Source organism: Oncorhynchus masou, chromosome 24 (genome assembly GCF_036934945.1).
Source record: "Oncorhynchus masou masou isolate Uvic2021 chromosome 24, UVic_Omas_1.1, whole genome shotgun sequence".
Classification (NCBI taxonomy): Eukaryota; Metazoa; Chordata; class Actinopteri; order Salmoniformes; family Salmonidae; genus Oncorhynchus; species Oncorhynchus masou.
The window spans coordinates 9,361,764-9,382,450 of record NC_088235.1 but is presented as its reverse complement, the minus strand read 5'-3'; the positions used below and the strand labels follow the sequence as shown (position 1 = coordinate 9,382,450).

The following is a 20,687-nucleotide window of genomic DNA, read 5'->3' as shown; positions in this document are numbered from 1 at the left end:
AGTTTCTCTACTGTTTTATCACGTGTAATAATGGCCTCCCAGTTTCTCTACTGTTTTATCACGTGTAATCATGGCCTCCCAGTTTCTCTACTGTTTTATCACGTGTAATCATGGCCTCCCAGTTTCTCTACTGTTTTATCACGTGTAATAATGGCCTCCCAGTTTCTCAAATGTTTTATCACGTATAATAATGGCCTCCTAGTTTCTCTACTGTTTTATCACGTGTAATCATGGCCTCCCAGTTTCTCTACTGTTTTATCACGTGTGATAATGGCCTCCCAGTTTCTCTCCTGTTTTATCACGTGTAATAATGGCCTCCCAGTTTCTCTACTGTTTTATCACGTGTAATAATGGCCTCCCAGTTTCTCTACTGTTTTATCACGTGTAATAATGGCCTCCCAGTTTCTCTACTGTTTTATCACGTGTAATCATGGCCTCCCAGTTTCTCTACTGTTTTATCACGTGTAATAATGGCCTCCCAGTTTCTCTACTGTTTTATCACGTGTAATCATGGCCTCCCAGTTTCTCTACTGTTTTATCACGTGTGATAATGGCCTCCTAGTTTCTCTACTGTTTTATCACGTGTGATAATGGCCTCCCAGTTTCTCTACTGTTTTATCACGTGTAATAATGGCCTCCCAGTTTCTCTACTGTTTTATCACGTGTAATCATGGCCTCCCAGTTTCTCTACTGTTTTATCACGTGTAATAATGGCCTCCCAGTTTCTCTACTGTTTTATCACGTGTAATAATGGCCTCCCAGTTTCTCTACTGTTTTATCACGTGTAATAATGGCCTCCCAGTTTCTCTACTGTTTTATCACGTGTAATAATGGCCTCCCAGTTTCTCTACTGTTTTATCACGTGTAATAATGGCCTCCCAGTTTCTCTACTGTTTTATCACGTGTAATAATGGCCTCCCAGTTTCTCTACTGTTTTATCACGTGTAATCATGGCCTCCCAGTTTCTCTACTGTTTTATCACGTGTAATAATGGCCTCCCAGTTTCTCTACTGTTTTATCACGTGTAATCATGGCCTCCCAGTTTCTCTACTGTTTTATCACATGTAATAATGGCCTCCCAGTTTCTCTACTGTTTTATCACGTGTAATAATGGCCTCCCAGTTTCTCTACTGTTTTATCACGTGTAATCATGGCCTCCCAGTTTCTCTACTGTTTTATCACGTGTAATCATGGCCTCCCAGTTTCTCTACTGTTTTATCACGTGTAATAATGGCCTCCCAGTTTCTCTACTGTTTTATCACGTGTAATAATGGCCTCCCAGTTTCTCTACTGTTTTATCACGTGTAATAATGGCCTCCCAGTTTCTCTACTGTTTTATCACGTGTAATAATGGCCTCCCAGTTTCTCTACTGTTTTATCACGTGTAATAATGGCCTCCCAGTTTCTCTACTGTTTTATCACGTGTAATAATGGCCTCCCAGTTTCTCTACTGTTTTATCACGTGTAATAATGGCCTCCCAGTTTCTCTACTGTTTTATCACGTGTAATCATGGCCTCCCAGTTTCTCTACTGTTTTATCACGTGTAATAATGGCCTCCCAGTTTCTCTACTGTTTTATCACGTGTAATCATGGCCTCCCAGTTTCTCTACTGTTTTATCACGTGTAATCATGGCCTCCCAGTTTCTTTACTGTTTTATCACGTGTAATAATGGCCTCCCAGTTTCTCAAATGTTTTATCACGTATAATAATGGCCTCCTAGTTTCTCTACTGTTTTATCACGTGTAATCATGGCCTCCCAGTTTCTCTACTGTTTTATCACGTGTGATAATGGCCTCCCAGTTTCTCTCCTGTTTTATCACGTGTAATAATGGCCTCCCAGTTTCTCTACTGTTTTATCACGTGTAATAATGGCCTCCCAGTTTCTCTACTGTTTTATCACGTGTAATAATGGCCTCCCAGTTTCTCTACTGTTTTATCACGTGTAATCATGGCCTCCCAGTTTCTCTACTGTTTTATCACGTGTAATAATGGCCTCCCAGTTTCTCTACTGTTTTATCACGTGTAATAATGGCCTCCCAGTTTCTCTACTGTTTTATCACGTGTAATAATGTCCTCCCAGTTTCTCTACTGTTTTATCACGTGTAATAATGGCCTCCCAGTTTCTCTACTGTTTTATCACGTGTAATCATGGCCTCCCAGTTTCTCTACTGTTTTATCACGTGTAATCATGGCCTCCCAGTTTCTCTACTGTTTTATCACGTGTAATCATGGCCTCCCAGTTTCTCTACTGTTTTATCACGTGTAATAATGGCCTCCCAGTTTCTCTACTGTTTTATCACGTGTAATAATGGCCTCCCAGTTTCTCTACTGTTTTATCACGTGTAATCATGGCCTCCCAGTTTCTTTACTGTTTTATCACGTGTAATAATGGCCTCCCAGTTTCTCTACTGTTTTATCACGTGTAATAATGGCCTCCCAGTTTCTCTACTGTTTTATCACGTGTAATAATGGCCTCCCAGTTTCTCTACTGTTTTATCACGTGTAATAATGGCCTCCCAGTTTCTCTACTGTTTTATCACGTGTAATAATGGCCTCCCAGTTTCTCTACTGTTTTATCACGTGTAATAATGGCCTCCCAGTTTCTCTACTGTTTTATCACGTGTAATAATGGCCTCCCAGTTTCTCTACTGTTTTATCACGTGTAATAATGGCCTCCCAGTTTCTCTACTGTTTTATCACGTGTAATCATGGCCTCCCAGTTTCTCTACTGTTTTATCACGTGTAATCATGGCCTCCCAGTTTCTCTACTGTTTTATCACGTGTAATAATGGCCTCCCAGTTTCTCTACTGTTTTATCACGTGTAATAATGGCCTCCCAGTTTCTCTACTGTTTTATCACGTGTAATCATGGCCTCCCAGTTTCTCTACTGTTTTATCACGTGTAATCATGGCCTCCCAGTTTCTCTACTGTTTTATCACGTGTAATCATGGCCTCCCAGTTTCTCTACTGTTTTATCACGTGTAATAATGGCCTCCCAGTTTCTCTACTGTTTTATCACGTGTAATCATGGCCTCCCAGTTTCTCTACTGTTTTATCACGTGTGATAATGGCCTCCCAGTTTCTCTACTGTTTTATCACGTGTAATCATGGCCTCCCAGTTTCTCTACTGTTTTATCACGTGTAATAATGGCCTCCCAGTTTCTCTACTGTTTTATCACGTGTAATAATGGCCTCCCAGTTTCTCTACTGTTTTATCACGTGTAATAATGGCCTCCCAGTTTCTCTACTGTTTTATCACGTGTAATAATGGCCTCCCAGTTTCTCTACTGTTTTATCACGTGTAATAATGGCCTCCCAGTTTCTCTACTGTTTTATCACGTGTAATAATGGCCTCCCAGTTTCTCTACTGTTTTATCACGTGTAATAATGGCCTCCCAGTTTCTCTACTGTTTTATCACGTGTAATAATGGCCTCCCAGTTTCTCTACTGTTTTATCACGTGTAATCATGGCCTCCCAGTTTCTCTACTGTTTTATCACGTGTAATAATGGCCTCTCAGTTTCTCTACTGTTTTATCACGTGTAATAATGGCCTCCCAGTTTCTCTACTGTTTTATCACGTGTAATAATGTCCTCCCAGTTTCTCTACTGTTTTATCACGTGTAATAATGGCCTCCCAGTTTCTCTACTGTTTTATCACGTGTAATCATGGCCTCCCAGTTTCTCTACTGTTTTATCACGTGTAATCATGGCCTCCCAGTTTCTCTACTGTTTTATCACGTGTAATCATGGCCTCCCAGTTTCTCTACTGTTTTATCACGTGTAATAATGGCCTCCCAGTTTCTCTACTGTTTTATCACGTGTAATAATGGCCTCCCAGTTTCTCTACTGTTTTATCACGTGTAATCATGGCCTCCCAGTTTCTTTACTGTTTTATCACGTGTAATAATGGCCTCCCAGTTTCTCTACTGTTTTATCACGTGTAATAATGGCCTCCCAGTTTCTCTACTGTTTTATCACGTGTAATAATGGCCTCCCAGTTTCTCTACTGTTTTATCACGTGTAATAATGGCCTCCCAGTTTCTCTACTGTTTTATCACGTGTAATAATGGCCTCCCAGTTTCTCTACTGTTTTATCACGTGTAATAATGGCCTCCCAGTTTCTCTACTGTTTTATCACGTGTAATAATGGCCTCCCAGTTTCTCTACTGTTTTATCACGTGTAATCATGGCCTCCCAGTTTCTCTACTGTTTTATCACGTGTAATAATGGCCTCCCAGTTTCTCTACTGTTTTATCACGTGTAATCATGGCCTCCCAGTTTCTCTACTGTTTTATCACGTGTAATAATGGCCTCCCAGTTTCTCTACTGTTTTATCACGTGTAATAATGGCCTCCCAGTTTCTCTACTGTTTTATCACGTGTAATCATGGCCTCCCAGTTTCTCTACTGTTTTATCACGTGTAATCATGGCCTCCCAGTTTCTCTACTGTTTTATCACGTGTAATCATGGCCTCCCAGTTTCTCTACTGTTTTATCACGTGTAATAATGGCCTCCCAGTTTCTCTACTGTTTTATCACGTGTAATAATGGCCTCCCAGTTTCTCTACTGTTTTATCACGTGTAATAATGGCCTCCCAGTTTCTCTACTGTTTTATCACGTGTAATCATGGCCTCCCAGTTTCTCTACTGTTTTATCACGTGTAATAATGGCCTCCCAGTTTCTCTACTGTTTTATCACGTGTAATAATGGCCTCCCAGTTTCTCTACTGTTTTATCACGTGTAATAATGGCCTCCCAGTTTCTCTACTGTTTTATCACGTGTAATCATGGCCTCCCAGTTTCTCTACTGTTTTATCACGTGTAATAATGGCCTCCCAGTTTCTCTACTGTTTTATCACGTGTAATAATGGCCTCCCAGTTTCTCTACTGTTTTATCACGTGTAATCATGGCCTCCCAGTTTCTCTACTGTTTTATCACGTGTAATAATGGCCTCCCAGTTTCTCTACTGTTTTATCACGTGTAATAATGGCCTCCCAGTTTCTCTACTGTTTTATCACGTGTAATCATGGCCTCCCAGTTTCTCTACTGTTTTATCACGTGTAATCATGGCCTCCCAGTTTCTCTACTGTTTTATCACGTGTAATAATGGCCTCCCAGTTTCTCTACTGTTTTATCACGTGTAATCATGGCCTCCCAGTTTCTCTACTGTTTTATCACGTGTAATAATGGCCTCCCAGTTTCTCTACTGTTTTATCACGTGTAATAATGGCCTCCCAGTTTCTCTACTGTTTTATCACGTGTAATCATGGCCTCCCAGTTTCTCTACTGTTTTATCACGTGTAATAATGGCCTCCCAGTTTCTCTACTGTTTTATCACGTGTAATAATGGCCTCCCAGTTTCTCTACTGTTTTATCACGTGTAATAATGGCCTCCCAGTTTCTCTACTGTTTTATCACGTGTAATAATGGCCTCCCAGTTTCTCTACTGTTTTATCACGTGTAATAATGGCCTCCCAGTTTCTCTACTGTTTTATCACGTGTAATAATGGCCTCCCAGTTTCTCTACTGTTTTATCACGTGTAATCATGGCCTCCCAGTTTCTCTACTGTTTTATCACGTGTAATAATGGCCTCCCAGTTTCTCTACTGTTTTATCACGTGTAATCATGGCCTCCCAGTTTCTCTACTGTTTTATCACATGTAATAATGGCCTCCCAGTTTCTCTACTGTTTTATCACGTGTAATAATGGCCTCCCAGTTTCTCTACTGTTTTATCACGTGTAATCATGGCCTCCCAGTTTCTCTACTGTTTTATCACGTGTAATCATGGCCTCCCAGTTTCTCTACTGTTTTATCACGTGTAATCATGGCCTCCCAGTTTCTCTACTGTTTTATCACGTGTGATAATGGCCTCCCAGTTTCTCTACTGTTTTATCACGTGTGATAATGGGCTCCCAGTTTCTCTACTGTTTTATCACGTGTGATAATGGCCTCCCAGTTTCTCTACTGTTTTATCACGTGTAATAATGGCCTCCCAGTTTCTCTACTGTTTTATCACGTGTAATCATGGCCTCCCAGTTTCTCTACTGTTTTATCACGTGTAATAATGGCCTCCCAGTTTCTCTACTGTTTTATCACGTGTAATAATGGCCTCCCAGTTTCTCTACTGTTTTATCACGTGTAATAATGGCCTCCCAGTTTCTCTACTGTTTTATCACGTGTAATAATGGCCTCCCAGTTTCTCTACTGTTTTATCACGTGTAATAATGGCCTCCCAGTTTCTCTACTGTTTTATCACGTGTAATAATGGCCTCCCAGTTTCTCTACTGTTTTATCACGTGTAATCATGGCCTCCCAGTTTCTCTACTGTTTTATCACGTGTAATAATGGCCTCCCAGTTTCTCTACTGTTTTATCACGTGTAATCATGGCCTCCCAGTTTCTCTACTGTTTTATCACGTGTAATAATGGCCTCCCAGTTTCTCTACTGTTTTATCACGTGTAATAATGGCCTCCCAGTTTCTCTACTGTTTTATCACGTGTAATCATGGCCTCCCAGTTTCTCTACTGTTTTATCACGTGTAATCATGGCCTCCCAGTTTCTCTACTGTTTTATCACGTGTAATAATGGCCTCCCAGTTTCTCTACTGTTTTATCACGTGTAATAATGGCCTCCCAGTTTCTCTACTGTTTTATCACGTGTAATAATGGCCTCCCAGTTTCTCTACTGTTTTATCACGTGTAATAATGGCCTCCCAGTTTCTCTACTGTTTTATCACGTGTAATAATGGCCTCCCAGTTTCTCTACTGTTTTATCACGTGTAATAATGGCCTCCCAGTTTCTCTACTGTTTTATCACGTGTAATCATGGCCTCCCAGTTTCTCTACTGTTTTATCACGTGTAATAATGGCCTCCCAGTTTCTCAAATGTTTTATCACGTATAATAATGGCCTCCCAGTTTCTCTACTGTTTTATCACGTGTAATCATGGCCTCCCAGTTTCTCTACTGTTTTATCACGTGTGATAATGGCCTCCCAGTTTCTCTCCTGTTTTATCACGTGTAATAATGGCCTCCCAGTTTCTCTACTGTTTTATCACGTGTAATAATGGCCTCCCAGTTTCTCTACTGTTTTATCACGTGTAATAATGGCCTCCCAGTTTCTCTACTGTTTTATCACGTGTAATCATGGCCTCCCAGTTTCTCTACTGTTTTATCACGTGTAATAATGGCCTCCCAGTTTCTCTACTGTTTTATCACGTGTAATCATGGCCTCCCAGTTTCTCTACTGTTTTATCACGTGTGATAATGGCCTCCCAGTTTCTCTACTGTTTTATCACGTGTGATAATGGCCTCCCAGTTTCTCTACTGTTTTATCACGTGTGATAATGGCCTCCCAGTTTCTCTACTGTTTTATCACGTGTAATCATGGCCTCCCAGTTTCTCTACTGTTTTATCACGTGTAATAATGGCCTCCCAGTTTCTCTACTGTTTTATCACGTGTAATAATGGCCTCCCAGTTTCTCTACTGTTTTATCACGTGTAATAATGGCCTCCCAGTTTCTCTACTGTTTTATCACGTGTAATAATGGCCTCCCAGTTTCTCTACTGTTTTATCACGTGTAATAATGGCCTCCCAGTTTCTCTACTGTTTTATCACGTGTAATAATGGCCTCCCAGTTTCTCTACTGTTTTATCACGTGTAATCATGGCCTCCCAGTTTCTCTACTGTTTTATCACGTGTAATAATGGCCTCCCAGTTTCTCTACTGTTTTATCACGTGTAATCATGGCCTCCCAGTTTCTCTACTGTTTTATCACATGTAATAATGGCCTCCCAGTTTCTCTACTGGTTTATCACGTGTAATAATGGCCTCCCAGTTTCTCTACTGTTTTATCACGTGTAATCATGGCCTCCCAGTTTCTCTACTGTTTTATCACGTGTAATCATGGCCTCCCAGTTTCTCTACTGTTTTATCACGTGTAATAATGGCCTCCCAGTTTCTCTACTGTTTTATCACGTGTAATAATGGCCTCCCAGTTTCTCTACTGTTTTATCACGTGTAATAATGGCCTCCTAGTTTCTCTACTGTTTTATCACGTGTAATAATGGCCTCCCAGTTTCTCTACTGTTTTATCACGTGTAATAATGGCCTCCCAGTTTCTCTACTGTTTTATCACGTGTAATAATGGCCTCCCAGTTTCTCTACTGTTTTATCACGTGTAATCATGGCCTCCCAGTTTCTCTACTGTTTTATCACGTGTAATAATGGCCTCCCAGTTTCTCAAATGTTTTATCACGTATAATAATGGCCTCCTAGTTTCTCTACTGTTTTATCACGTGTAATCATGGCCTCCCAGTTTCTCTACTGTTTTATCACGTGTGATAATGGCCTCCCAGTTTCTCTCCTGTTTTATCACGTGTAATAATGGCCTCCCAGTTTCTCTACTGTTTTATCACGTGTAATAATGGCCTCCCAGTTTCTCTACTGTTTTATCACGTGTAATAATGGCCTCCCAGTTTCTCTACTGTTTTATCACGTGTAATCATGGCCTCCCAGTTTCTCTACTGTTTTATCACGTGTAATAATGGCCTCCCAGTTTCTCTACTGTTTTATCACGTGTAATCATGGCCTCCCAGTTTCTCTACTGTTTTATCACGTGTGATAATGGCCTCCCAGTTTCTCTACTGTTTTATCACGTGTGATAATGGCCTCCCAGTTTCTCTACTGTTTTATCACGTGTGATAATGGCCTCCCAGTTTCTCTACTGTTTTATCACGTGTAATCATGGCCTCCCAGTTTCTCTACTGTTTTATCACGTGTAATAATGGCCTCCCAGTTTCTCTACTGTTTTATCACGTGTAATAATGGCCTCCCAGTTTCTCTACTGTTTTATCACGTGTAATAATGGCCTCCCAGTTTCTCTACTGTTTTATCACGTGTAATAATGGCCTCCCAGTTTCTCTACTGTTTTATCACGTGTAATAATGGCCTCCCAGTTTCTCTACTGTTTTATCACGTGTAATAATGGCCTCCCAGTTTCTCTACTGTTTTATCACGTGTAATCATGGCCTCCCAGTTTCTCTACTGTTTTATCACGTGTAATAATGGCCTCCCAGTTTCTCTACTGTTTTATCACGTGTAATAATGGCCTCCCAGTTTCTCTACTGTTTTATCACGTGTAATAATGGCCTCCCAGTTTCTCTACTGTTTTATCACGTGTAATAATGGCTTCCCCGTTTCTCTACTGTTTTATCACGTGTAATAATGGCCTCCCAGTTTCTCTACTGTTTTATCACGTGTAATCATGGCCTCCCAGTTTCTCTACTGTTTTATCACGTGTAATAATGGCCTCCCAGTTTCTCTACTGTTTTATCACGTGTAATCATGGCCTCCCAGTTTCTCTACTGTTTTATCACGTGTAATCATGGCCTCCTAGTTTCTCTACTGTTTTATCACGTGTAATAATGGCCTCCTAGTTTCTCTACTGTTTTATCACATGTAATCATGGCCTCCTAGTTTCTCTACTGTTTTATCACGTGTAATCATGGCCTCCCAGTTTCTCTACTGTTTTATCACGTGTAATCATGGCCTCCTAGTTTCTCTACTGTTTTATCACGTGTAATAATGGCCTCCTAGTTTCTCTACTGTTTTATCACGTGTAATAATGGCCTCCTAGTTTCTCTACTGTTTTATCACGTGTAATCATGGCCTCCTAGTTTCTCTACTGTTTTATCACGTGTAATCATGGCCTCCCAGTTTCTCTACTGTTTTATCACGTGTAATCATGGCCTCCCAGTTTCTCTACTGTTTTATCACGTGTAATAATGGCCTCCCAGTTTCTCTACTGTTTTATCACGTGTAATAATGGCCTCCCAGTTTCTCTTCTGTTTTATCACGTGTAATAATGGCCTCCCAGTTTCTCTACTGTTTTATCACGTCTAATAATGGCCTCCTAGTTTCTCTACTGTTTTATCACGTGTAATCATGGCCTCCCAGTTTCTCTACTGTTTTATCACGTGTAATCATGGGCTCCCAGTTTCTCTACTGTTTTATCACGTGTAATCATGGCCTCCAAGTTTCTCTACTGTTTTATCACGTGTAATCATGGCCTCCCAGTTTCTCTACTGTTTTATCACGTGTAATAATGGCCTCCCAGTTTCTCTACTGTTTTATCACGTGTAATCATGGCCTCCCAGTTTCTCTACTGTTTTATCACGTGTAATCATGGCCTCCCAGTTTCTCAAATGTTTTATCACGTATAATAATGGCCTCCTAGTTTCTCTACTGTTTTATCACGTGTAATCATGGCCTCCCAGTTTCTCTACTGTTTTATCACGTGTGATAATGGCCTCCCAGTTTCTCTCCTGTTTTATCACGTGTAATAATGGCCTCCCAGTTTCTCTACTGTTTTATCACGTGTAATAATGGCCTCCCAGTTTCTCTACTGTTTTATCACGTGTAATAATGGCCTCCCAGTTTCTCTACTGTTTTATCACGTGTAATCATGGCCTCCCAGTTTCTCTACTGTTTTATCACGTGTAATAATGGCCTCCCAGTTTCTCTACTGTTTTATCACGTGTAATCATGGCCTCCCAGTTTCTCTACTGTTTTATCACGTGTGATAATGGCCTCCCAGTTTCTCTACTGTTTTATCACGTGTGATAATGGCCTCCCAGTTTCTCTACTGTTTTATCACGTGTAATAATGGCCTCCCAGTTTCTCTACTGTTTTATCACGTGTAATCATGGCCTCCCAGTTTCTCTACTGTTTTATCACGTGTAATAATGGCCTCCCAGTTTCTCTACTGTTTTATCACGTGTAATAATGGCCTCCCAGTTTCTCTACTGTTTTATCACGTGTAATAATGGCCTCCCAGTTTCTCTACTGTTTTATCACGTGTAATAATGGCCTCCCAGTTTCTCTACTGTTTTATCACGTGTAATAATGGCCTCCCAGTTTCTCTACTGTTTTATCACGTGTAATAATGGCCTCCCAGTTTCTCTACTGTTTTATCACGTGTAATAATGGCCTCCCAGTTTCTCTACTGTTTTATCACGTGTAATAATGGCCTCCCAGTTTCTCTACTGTTTTATCACGTGTAATCATGGCCTCCCAGTTTCTCTACTGTTTTATCACGTGTAATAATGGCCTCCCAGTTTCTCTACTGTTTTATCACGTGTAATCATGGCCTCCCAGTTTCTCTACTGTTTTATCACGTGTAATCATGGCCTCCCAGTTTCTCTACTGTTTTATCACGTGTAATCATGGCCTCCTAGTTTCTCTACTGTTTTATCACGTGTAATAATGGCCTCCTAGTTTCTCTACTGTTTTATCACGTGTAATCATGGCCTCCTAGTTTCTCTACTGTTTTATCACGTGTAATCATGGCCTCCCAGTTTCTCTACTGTTTTATCACGTGTAATAATGGCCTCCCAGTTTCTCTACTGTTTTATCACGTGTAATAATGGCCTCCCAGTTTCTCTACTGTTTTATCACGTGTAATCATGGCCTCCCAGTTTCTCTACTGTTTTATCACGTGTAATAATGGCCTCCCAGTTTCTCTACTGTTTTATGTGCAACATGGTTTTTCAGCAGAACATTACACATCACGTCTAAAGGGCACACGTCTCCAGACTAAATGCACTTTGACACAACGCATTGACTTACATGAGGATCGGATGGTGCGGCATGCGAGCGTAGATGTACCGTGTTCACCTAACAGCCCTGGGCTGTTCCTGTTTGGACTGTTCCTGTTTGGGCTGCTGACATTTCTGACAGAGCGGGGCTGTGTTGCTCACGCAGCGTGACGACACAAACATTAGAATCTCTGCTTTGGGGTTGTGGAGAAGAGAAATGATCTATCTGCTGTGATTAAACAACCCCATTGGACAGGAGACAGGCTATCCACATTCTACCAGCTGTTCGACTCGGTAGCAGACATTTACGTTACTCAATGTACGTTTACAACTCAATGTACGTTTACATTACTCAATGTACGTTTACATTACTCAATGTACGTTTACAACTCAATGTACGTTTACATTACTCAATGTACGTTTACATTACTCAATGTACGTTTACATTACTCAATGTACGTTTACATTACTCAATGTACGTTTACTACTCAATGTACGTTTACGTTACTCAATGTACGTTTACAACTCAATGTACGTTTACATTACTCAATGTACGTTTACATTACTCAATGTACGTTTACATTACTCAATGTACGTTTACAACTCAATGTACGTTTACAACTCAATGTACGTTTACATTACTCAATGTATGTTTACATTACTCAATGTACGTTTACATTACTCAATGTACGTTTACAACTCAATGTACGTTTACATTACTCAACATACATTACTCAATGTACGTTTACACCTCAATGTATGTTTATATTACTCAACATACATTACTCAATGTACGTTTACAACTCAATGTACATTTACATTACTCAATGTACGTTTACATTACTCAATGTATGTTTATTACTCAACATACATTACTCAATTGTTAGTTTACATTACTCAATGTATGTTTACAACTCAATGTTTATATTACTCAACATACATTACTCAATTGTGCATTTACATTACTCAATTGTTAGTTTACATTACTCAATTGTTTGTTTACATTACTCAATGTACGTTTACAACTCAATGTACGTTTACATTACTCAACATACATTACTCAATGTATGTTTACACCTCAATGTATGTTTATATTACTCAACATACATTACTCAATGTACGTTTACACCTCAATGTATGTTTATATTACTCAACATACATTACTCAATGTACGTTTACAACTCAATGTACATTTACATTACTCAATGTACGTTTACATTACTCAATGTATGTTTATTACTCAACATACATTACTCAATTGTTAGTTTACATTACTCAATGTACGTTTACAACTCAATGTTTATATTACTCAACATACATTACTCAATTGTGCATTTACATTACTCAATTGTTAGTTTACATTACTCAATTGTTCGTTTACATTACTCAATGTACGTTTACAACTCAATGTTTATATTACTCAACATACATTACTCAATTGTGCGTTTACATTACTCAATTGTTAGTTTACATTACTCAATGTATGTTTATATTACTCAATGTACGTTTACAACTCAATGTACGTTTACAACTCAATGTATGTTTATATTACTCAACATACATTACTCAATTGTGCGTTTACATTACTCAATGTACGTTTACAACTCAATGTATGTTTATATTACTCAATGTACGTTTACAACTCAATGTACGTTTACATTACTCAATGTACGTTTACAACTCAATGTACGTTTACATTACTCAATGTACGTTTACAACTCAATGTATGTTTACATTACTCAATGTACGTTTACAACTCAATGTACGTTTACATTACTCAATGTACGTTTACAACTCAATGTACGTTTACAACTCAATGTACGTTTACAACTCAATGTACGTTTACATTACTCAATGTACGTTTACATTACTCAATGTACGTTTACAACTCAATGTACATTTACATTACTCAATGTACATTTACAACTCAATGTACGTTTACATTACTCAATGTACGTTTACAACTCAATGCACATTTACATTACTCAATGTATGTTTACAACTCAATGTTTATATTACTCAACATACATTACTCAATTGTGCGTTTACATTACTCAATTGTTAGTTTACATTACTCAATTGTGCGTTTACATTACTCAATGTATGTTTATATTACTCAACATACATTACTCATTGTGCGTTTACATGACTCAATGTGTTATACAACGTCATCTAGCAGTTTACCGCGACACATGAGAGAGCCTCACCAAAGTCGTTGTCCGGATTTTTTTTTAAAACCTCATCATCCAAAACAGAAACGTTTCAAGAAATTGAAATAGCGGCCATATTTTCCCGTTAATTAATAACAAAAAAAAGTACAATGATGAAACTTGGGAAACCATTTTGAATACATGTTGTCGGTCCTAGTGTCATGTAATGTTCAGAATACGCTGAGGGGAGTTGTTTATTTCAGTACTTCTGCCAGTGAATGAAAGCCAGGCTATAGTTTCTACGTTGTACTAGATACCGCTGCTACATGAGTCATATGAAATAGTCAAGTGTCGAGGTCGTCATGGCTCCCGAATGGCGCAGCAGTCTACTGCACTGTGTCTCAGTGCTAGAGGGGTCACTACAGACCCTGGTTCGAATCCAGGCCGTATCACAGCGGTCTACTGCACTGCATCTCAGTGGTAGAGGGGTTACTACAGACCCTGGTTCGAATCCAGGCCGTATCACAGCGGTCTACTGCACTGCATCTCAGTGCTAGAGGGGTCACTACAGACCCTGGTTCGAATCCAGGCCGTATCACAGCGGTCTACTGCACTGCATCTCAGTGGTAGAGGGGTTACTACAGACCCTGGTTCGAATCCAGGCCGTATCACAGCAGTCTACTGCACTGCATCTCAGTGGTAGAGGGGTTACTACAGACACCCTGTTTCGAATCCAGGCCATATCACTTCCGGGCCGTGATTGGGAGTCCCACGCCAGGTCGCCCGGTTAGGGTTTGGCCGGGGGTAGGCCGTCATTGTAAATAAGAATTTGTTCTTAAAACCTGTTAAGGATGCTGCGAATTTTCGCAGTTTTTTGTTAAAAATCATGTGGCTCCAACTCAGAGGACCTCTCCTTGCTCAGCTACGACCACGTCCTCCTCAGAGAGAGACACACACACACACACACGGAGAGAGAGAGAGAGAGAGAGAGAGAGAGAGAGAGAGAGAGAGAGAGAGAGAGAGAGAGAGAGAGAGAGAGCTGCCACTAACATGTACACCAGCCTATCTAGCTAGTCATCTCCTGCTAAGGGAAGTAATTAAGTCATTTTGGGAGGAGATTTGTCTGTTTTAATCACCTTCCTGGACTGCAGCCAATTGTTGTCACACGCACAAGTGTCTCTGTCTCACACACACACACATACACATACATACCACCAAAGTCTCTATCACAGATATCACCCATGTGTCTCTTGCTCGCTCTCTCTCTCACTCTCACTCTCATTCTCTCTCACACACACACACACACACACACACACACACACACACACACACACACACACACAGATAGATTGTCCTGTCATCTCCACTGTAGGACAACACAGTAATAAGAACTGAAGAGAGAGGGTTTTGTTTTCCTATAGTGAATTGCCATGATGGATCTGAAGCAGTGGCTCAATAAAACACGAACCCTGTTGTTGTGATTACATGATATCACCTGACTGGCTCGTCAAACCACTTCGGACAAATTGAGCCAGCTGATTGGTTGGTCCTATCGCAGAATAGCTCCAGTTTTTTGTTGTTGTTGTTGATATCTAGAGAAAATCCCCCCCAGAGAAGGATATGATCCCTTTTTAAAGAGCCCATAAGGGGCCCCCCTCCTATAAGGGGACTTCCTCATCCCTTTTATCTGCTGGTCTGTTCCATTGTCTTCAATAAATATAACCTAGACGGACCCGTCTAGTAGTTATGAATCAGAGCTCCACTATTCCAACAATACAACCTAGATGGACTAGTCCATTTAGTTCTGAATCAGAGCTCCACTATTCCACCAATACAACCTAGAGGGACTCGTCTAGTAGTTCTGAATCAGAGCTCCACTATTCCACCAATACCACCTAGACGGACTCATCTAGTAGTTATGAATCAGAGCTCCTCTATTCCACCAATACAACCTAGAGGGACTAGTCCATTTAGTTCTGAATCAGAGCTCCGGTATTCCACCAATACAACCTAGATGGACTAGTCCATTTAGTTCTGAATCAGAGCTCCACTATTCCACCAATACAACCTAGAGGGACTCGTCTAGTAGTTATGAATCAGAGCTCCTCTATTCCACCAATACAACCTAGACGGACTCATCTAGTAGTTATGAATCAGAGCTCCACTATTCCACCAATACAACCTAGACGGACTTGTCTAGTAGTTATGAATCAGAGCTTCTCTATTCCACCAATACAACCTAGACAGACCCGTCTAGTAGTTATGAATCAGAGCTTCTCTATTCCACTAATACAACCTAGACAGACTCGTCTAGTAGTTATGAATCAGAGCTTCTCTATTCCACCAATACAACCTAGACGGACTCATCTAGTAGTTATGAATCAGAGCTCCACTATTCCACCAATACAACCTAGATGGACTCGTCTAGTAGTTATGAATCAGAGCTCCACTATTCCACCAATACAACCTAGATGGACTAGTCTAGTAGTTATGAATCAGAGCTCCACTATTCCACCAATACAACCTAGATGGACTCGTCTAGTAGTTCTGAATCAGAGCTCCACTATTCCACCAATACAACCTAGATGGACTCGTCTAGTAGTTATGAATCAGAGCTCCGGTATTCCACCAATACAACCTAGATGGACTAGTCCATTTAGTTCTGAATCAGAGCTCCACTATTCCACCAATACAACCTAGATGGACTAGTCCATTTAGTTCTGAATCAGAGCTCCTCTATTCCACTAATACAACCTAGACGGACTCGTCTAGTAGTTATGAATCAGAGCTCCACTATTCCACCAATACAACCTAGACGGACTCGTCTAGTAGTTATGAATCAGAGCTCCACTATTCCACCAATACAACCTAGACAGACTCGTCTAGTAGTTATGAATCAGAGCTCCACTATTCCACCAATACAACCTAGACGGACTCATCTAGTAGTTATGAATCAGAGCTCCACTATTCCACCAATACAACCTAGATGGACTAGTCCATTTAGTTCTGAATCAGAGCTCCTCTATTCCACTAATACAACCTAGACGGACTCGTCTAGTAGTTATGAATCAGAGCTCCACTATTCCACCAATACAACCTAGACGGACTCGTCTAGTAGTTATGAATCAGAGCTCCACTATTCCACCAATACAACCTAGACAGACTCGTCTAGTAGTTATGAATCAGAGCTCCACTATTCCACCAATACAACCTAGACAGACTCATCTAGTGTTATGAATCAGAGCTCCACTATTCCACCAATACAACCTAGACGGACTCATCTAGTAGTTCTGAATCAGAGCTCCGGTATTCCACAGTCATCTCACAGGCTTTTCTACTGTACGTGAAACACACCATGAACACAGGATTCATCATATCTGAGTGATTCATATTGTGATGCTGCTGGGTCTTCCATGGTTCCTCTCGCACTTATACTACAGCGTTGTTCAATTCTCCATGCTGATTGGCTAGGAGGGTATATTCTAGAGCGTTGATTCGTTACAGATATACAGACAGTTGGACAAGATATTGGACACCACCTGAAGTAGATCCACTTAAATATTACAGCAACACATCACTACCCAGTATATCATGTTAACTAGTATAACTAGTCCCCTGATCACCATCACTACCCAGTCTCTCAGGTTAACTAGTATAACTAGTCCCCTGATCACCATCACTACCCAGTCTCTCATGTTAACTAGTATAACTAGTCCCCTGATCACCATCACTACCCAGTCTCTCATGTTAACTAGTATAACTAGTCCCCTGATCACCATCACTACTCAGTCTCTCATGTTAACCAGTATAACTAGTCCCCTGATCACCATCACTACCCAGTCTCATGTTAACTAGTATAACTAGTCCCCTGATCACCATCACTACCCAGTCTCTCATGTTAACTAGTATAACTAGTCCCCTGATCACCATCACTACCCAGTCTATCATGTTAACTAGTGTAACTAGTCCCCTGATCACCATCACTACCCAGTCTCTCATGTTAACTAGTGTAACTAGTCTCCTGATCACCATCACTACCCAGTCTCACATGTTAACTAGTGTAACTAGTCTCCTGATCACCATCACTACCCAGTCGCTCATGTTAACTAGTGTAACTAGTCCTCTGATCACCGTCACTACCCAGTCTCTCATGTTAACTAGTGTAACTAGTCCCCTGATCACTGTCACTACCCAGTCTCTCAGGTTAACCAGTATAACTAGTCCCCTGATCACCGTCACTACCCAGTCTCTCATGTTAACTAGTATAACTAGTCCCCTGATCACTGTCACTACCCAGTCTCATGTTAAATAGTATATCTAGTCCCCTGATCACCATCACTACCCATTATCTCATGTTAACCAGTATAACTAGTCCCCTGATCACCATCACTACCCAGTCTCTCATTTTAACTAGTATAACTAGTCTTATTATCACCATCACTACCCAGTCTCTCATGTTAACTATTATAACTAGTCTCCTTATCAACATCACTACCCAGTCTATCAGGTTAACCAGTATAACTAGTCCCCTGATCACCATCACTACCCAGTTTCATGTTAACTAGTATAACTAGTCCCCTGATCACCATCACTACCCAGTCTCTCATGTTAACTATTATAACTAGTCTCCTTATCAACATCACTACCCAGTCTCTCAGGTTAACTAGTATAACTAGTCCCCTGATCACCATCACTACCCAGTCTATGTAGTGTGGGCCTCTCCCTTCTCCAGTTCCTGTATAACTCCCAGTAGGTTGTAGGACCCACACATCAGATAGATAGTTATAGTAAAGCCTCCTTACCCCTCTCTGTGGGCCTCTCCCTTCTCCAGCTCCTGTATAACTCCCAGTAGGTTGTAGGACCCACACATCAGATAGATAGTTATAGTAAAGCCTCCTTACCCCTCTCTGTGGGCCTCTCCCTTCTCCAGCTCCTGTATAACTCCCAGTAGGTTGTAGGACCCACACATCAGATAGATAGTTATAGTAAAGCCTCCTTACCCCTCTCTGTGGGCCTCTCCCTTCTCCAGCTCCTGTATAACTCCCAGTAGGTTGTAGGACCCACACATCAGATAGATAGTTATATTAAAGCCTCCTTACCCCTCTCTGTGGGCCTCTCCCTTCTCCAGCTCCTGTATAACTCCCAGTAGGTTGTAGGACCCACACATCAGATAGATAGTTATAGTAAAGCATCCTTACCCCTCTCTGTGGGCCTCTCCCTTCTCCAGCTCCTGTATAACTCCCAGTAGGTTGTAGGACCCACACATCAGATAGATAGTTATAGTAAAGCCTCCTTACCCCTCTCTGTGGGCCTCTCCCTTCTCCAGCTCCTGTATAACTCCCAGTAGGTTGTAGGACCCACACATCAGATAGATAGTTATAGTAAAGCCTCCTTACCCCTCTCTGTGGGCCTCTCCCTTCTCCAGCTCCTGTATAACTCCCAGTAGGTTGTAGGACCCACACATCAGATAGATAGTTATAGTAAAGCCTCCTTACCCCTCTCTGTGGGCCTCTCCCTTCTCCAGCTCCTGTATAACTCCCAGTAGGTTGTAGGACCCACACATCAGATAGATAGTTATAGTAAAGCCTCCTTACCCCTCTCTGTGGGCCTCTCCCTTCTCCAGCTCCTGTATAACTCCCAGTAGGACCTTGATTGTCTGCTGGCTGGAGGAGATCAGGTTCTCCATGGCCTGAAGCTGTGATTTCACGTCCCCTCCTCCCTCCCCTTTCTGAGTCAGTACTGGTACTATCTGCTTACAGGCCCCCCCGGGGTCAACTCCCCCCGCAGTCGCGACGGTCGCTGGTTGGACCCCGCTACTCCTACAGCCCAGCGCCTCCCCCGTGGTCCTGGCCGACAGCGTCTGTGGCGAGAAGGTCTGTGATGACAACGCTGCCGGTTCATGACACTGTGCCTGAGTAGTGCAGCCAGCGGCCCGCGGGAGAGTCTGAGATTGTAGTCCATTGAGCTCCAGTCCCTCCATTCGTTTGCTCCGTGCTGTCGGGCTCTCCAGACACTCCACCTGGGTCAGAGAGTTCCAGGAGATGGGGCCGGTCACCTTGGCGGCTGAGGAAGACCCTCTCATGTCCCCCGGCAGAGTCCTGCTAGAGCCTGGCTCCTCCGAGTGGAGCAGCAGCCGTTTACTGGCTGGACGGTCCGAGGAGTCCAGTTCCCTGTGTTCTAGTCCTTCCAGGGGGCTTGGTTCCACGCTGCAGATCTGGTAGTCGGTGGCCTGTGGGTTGGAGTCGGGCGTGTTGGAGGGAGAGGTGCCATCTGTGAGCATCAGACAGTCAGAGTAGAGGACATCGTCTGTACAGTGCTTCTCCTCCGTAGCCCTGCACTCTGTAGTATGCAACAAGGCTCTGGTTCTCTGTACTACTCCTCCTCCAACGCAGGCTCCCCTGTCCCCTAAACGCTCCACAGCTCTGGTTCTCTGTACTACTCCTCCTCCAACGCAGGCTCCCCTGTCCCCTAAACGCTCCACAGCTCTGGTTCTCTGTACTACTCCTCCTCCAACGCAGGCTCCCCTGTCCCCTAAACGCTCCACAGCTCTGGAGTGCTTGACGTCGATGGCAAACCCATTGTTGTGGCCCTTGTCTCTCTCCACATGCTTGGTGTGGCTGTGGCCCTTCTTCCTCTCCATGGGAAAGGTCTTGTAACGGCCCCTGAGATCCGGGGAGGTCTGGACCCCTGTGCTCCTGGTGACGTTGGGGATGGAGCGCCGAGCGGGCACTGTCATGTACTTGCGGTACGCCACCTTGGGGGAAAAACGTTTTTTTTTAGAGTTTTGAAAAAGTGTTTTCCTCTTCACACGCCGACACATTACAGAGTAAACAACAACAACAACATTGAGAACCACTCAGCGTTTTGAGACTTTATAAACCAGGGTTTTACCGAACACCCTCCTGGGGACCTGGAGGGCTGCTCATTTAGGCTGT

General features: G+C 42.0%; 3 protein-coding genes across 3 annotated transcripts in view; 1 reads left to right on the top strand and 2 right to left on the bottom strand.

Annotated features, from left to right (window-relative positions):
• Nucleotides 1-20,687, bottom strand: part of LOC135513383 (dedicator of cytokinesis protein 1-like) — a 1,066,221-nt gene that overhangs the window by 610,342 nt on the left and 435,192 nt on the right.
• LOC135511833 (dedicator of cytokinesis protein 1-like) overlaps nucleotides 1-20,687 on the top strand; it is a 513,132-nt gene that overhangs the window by 160,597 nt on the left and 331,848 nt on the right. The window lies entirely within an intron of this gene.
• The window catches only part of LOC135511834 (inhibitory synaptic factor 2A-like), a 101,828-nt gene that overhangs the window by 40,408 nt on the left and 40,733 nt on the right, over nucleotides 1-20,687 (bottom strand). The window contains exon 4 of the mRNA XM_064933316.1: nucleotides 19,347-20,506. Coding sequence (XP_064789388.1) covers nucleotides 19,347-20,506 — 1,160 coding nt within the window. The remainder of the gene's footprint in view (nucleotides 1-19,346; nucleotides 20,507-20,687) is intronic.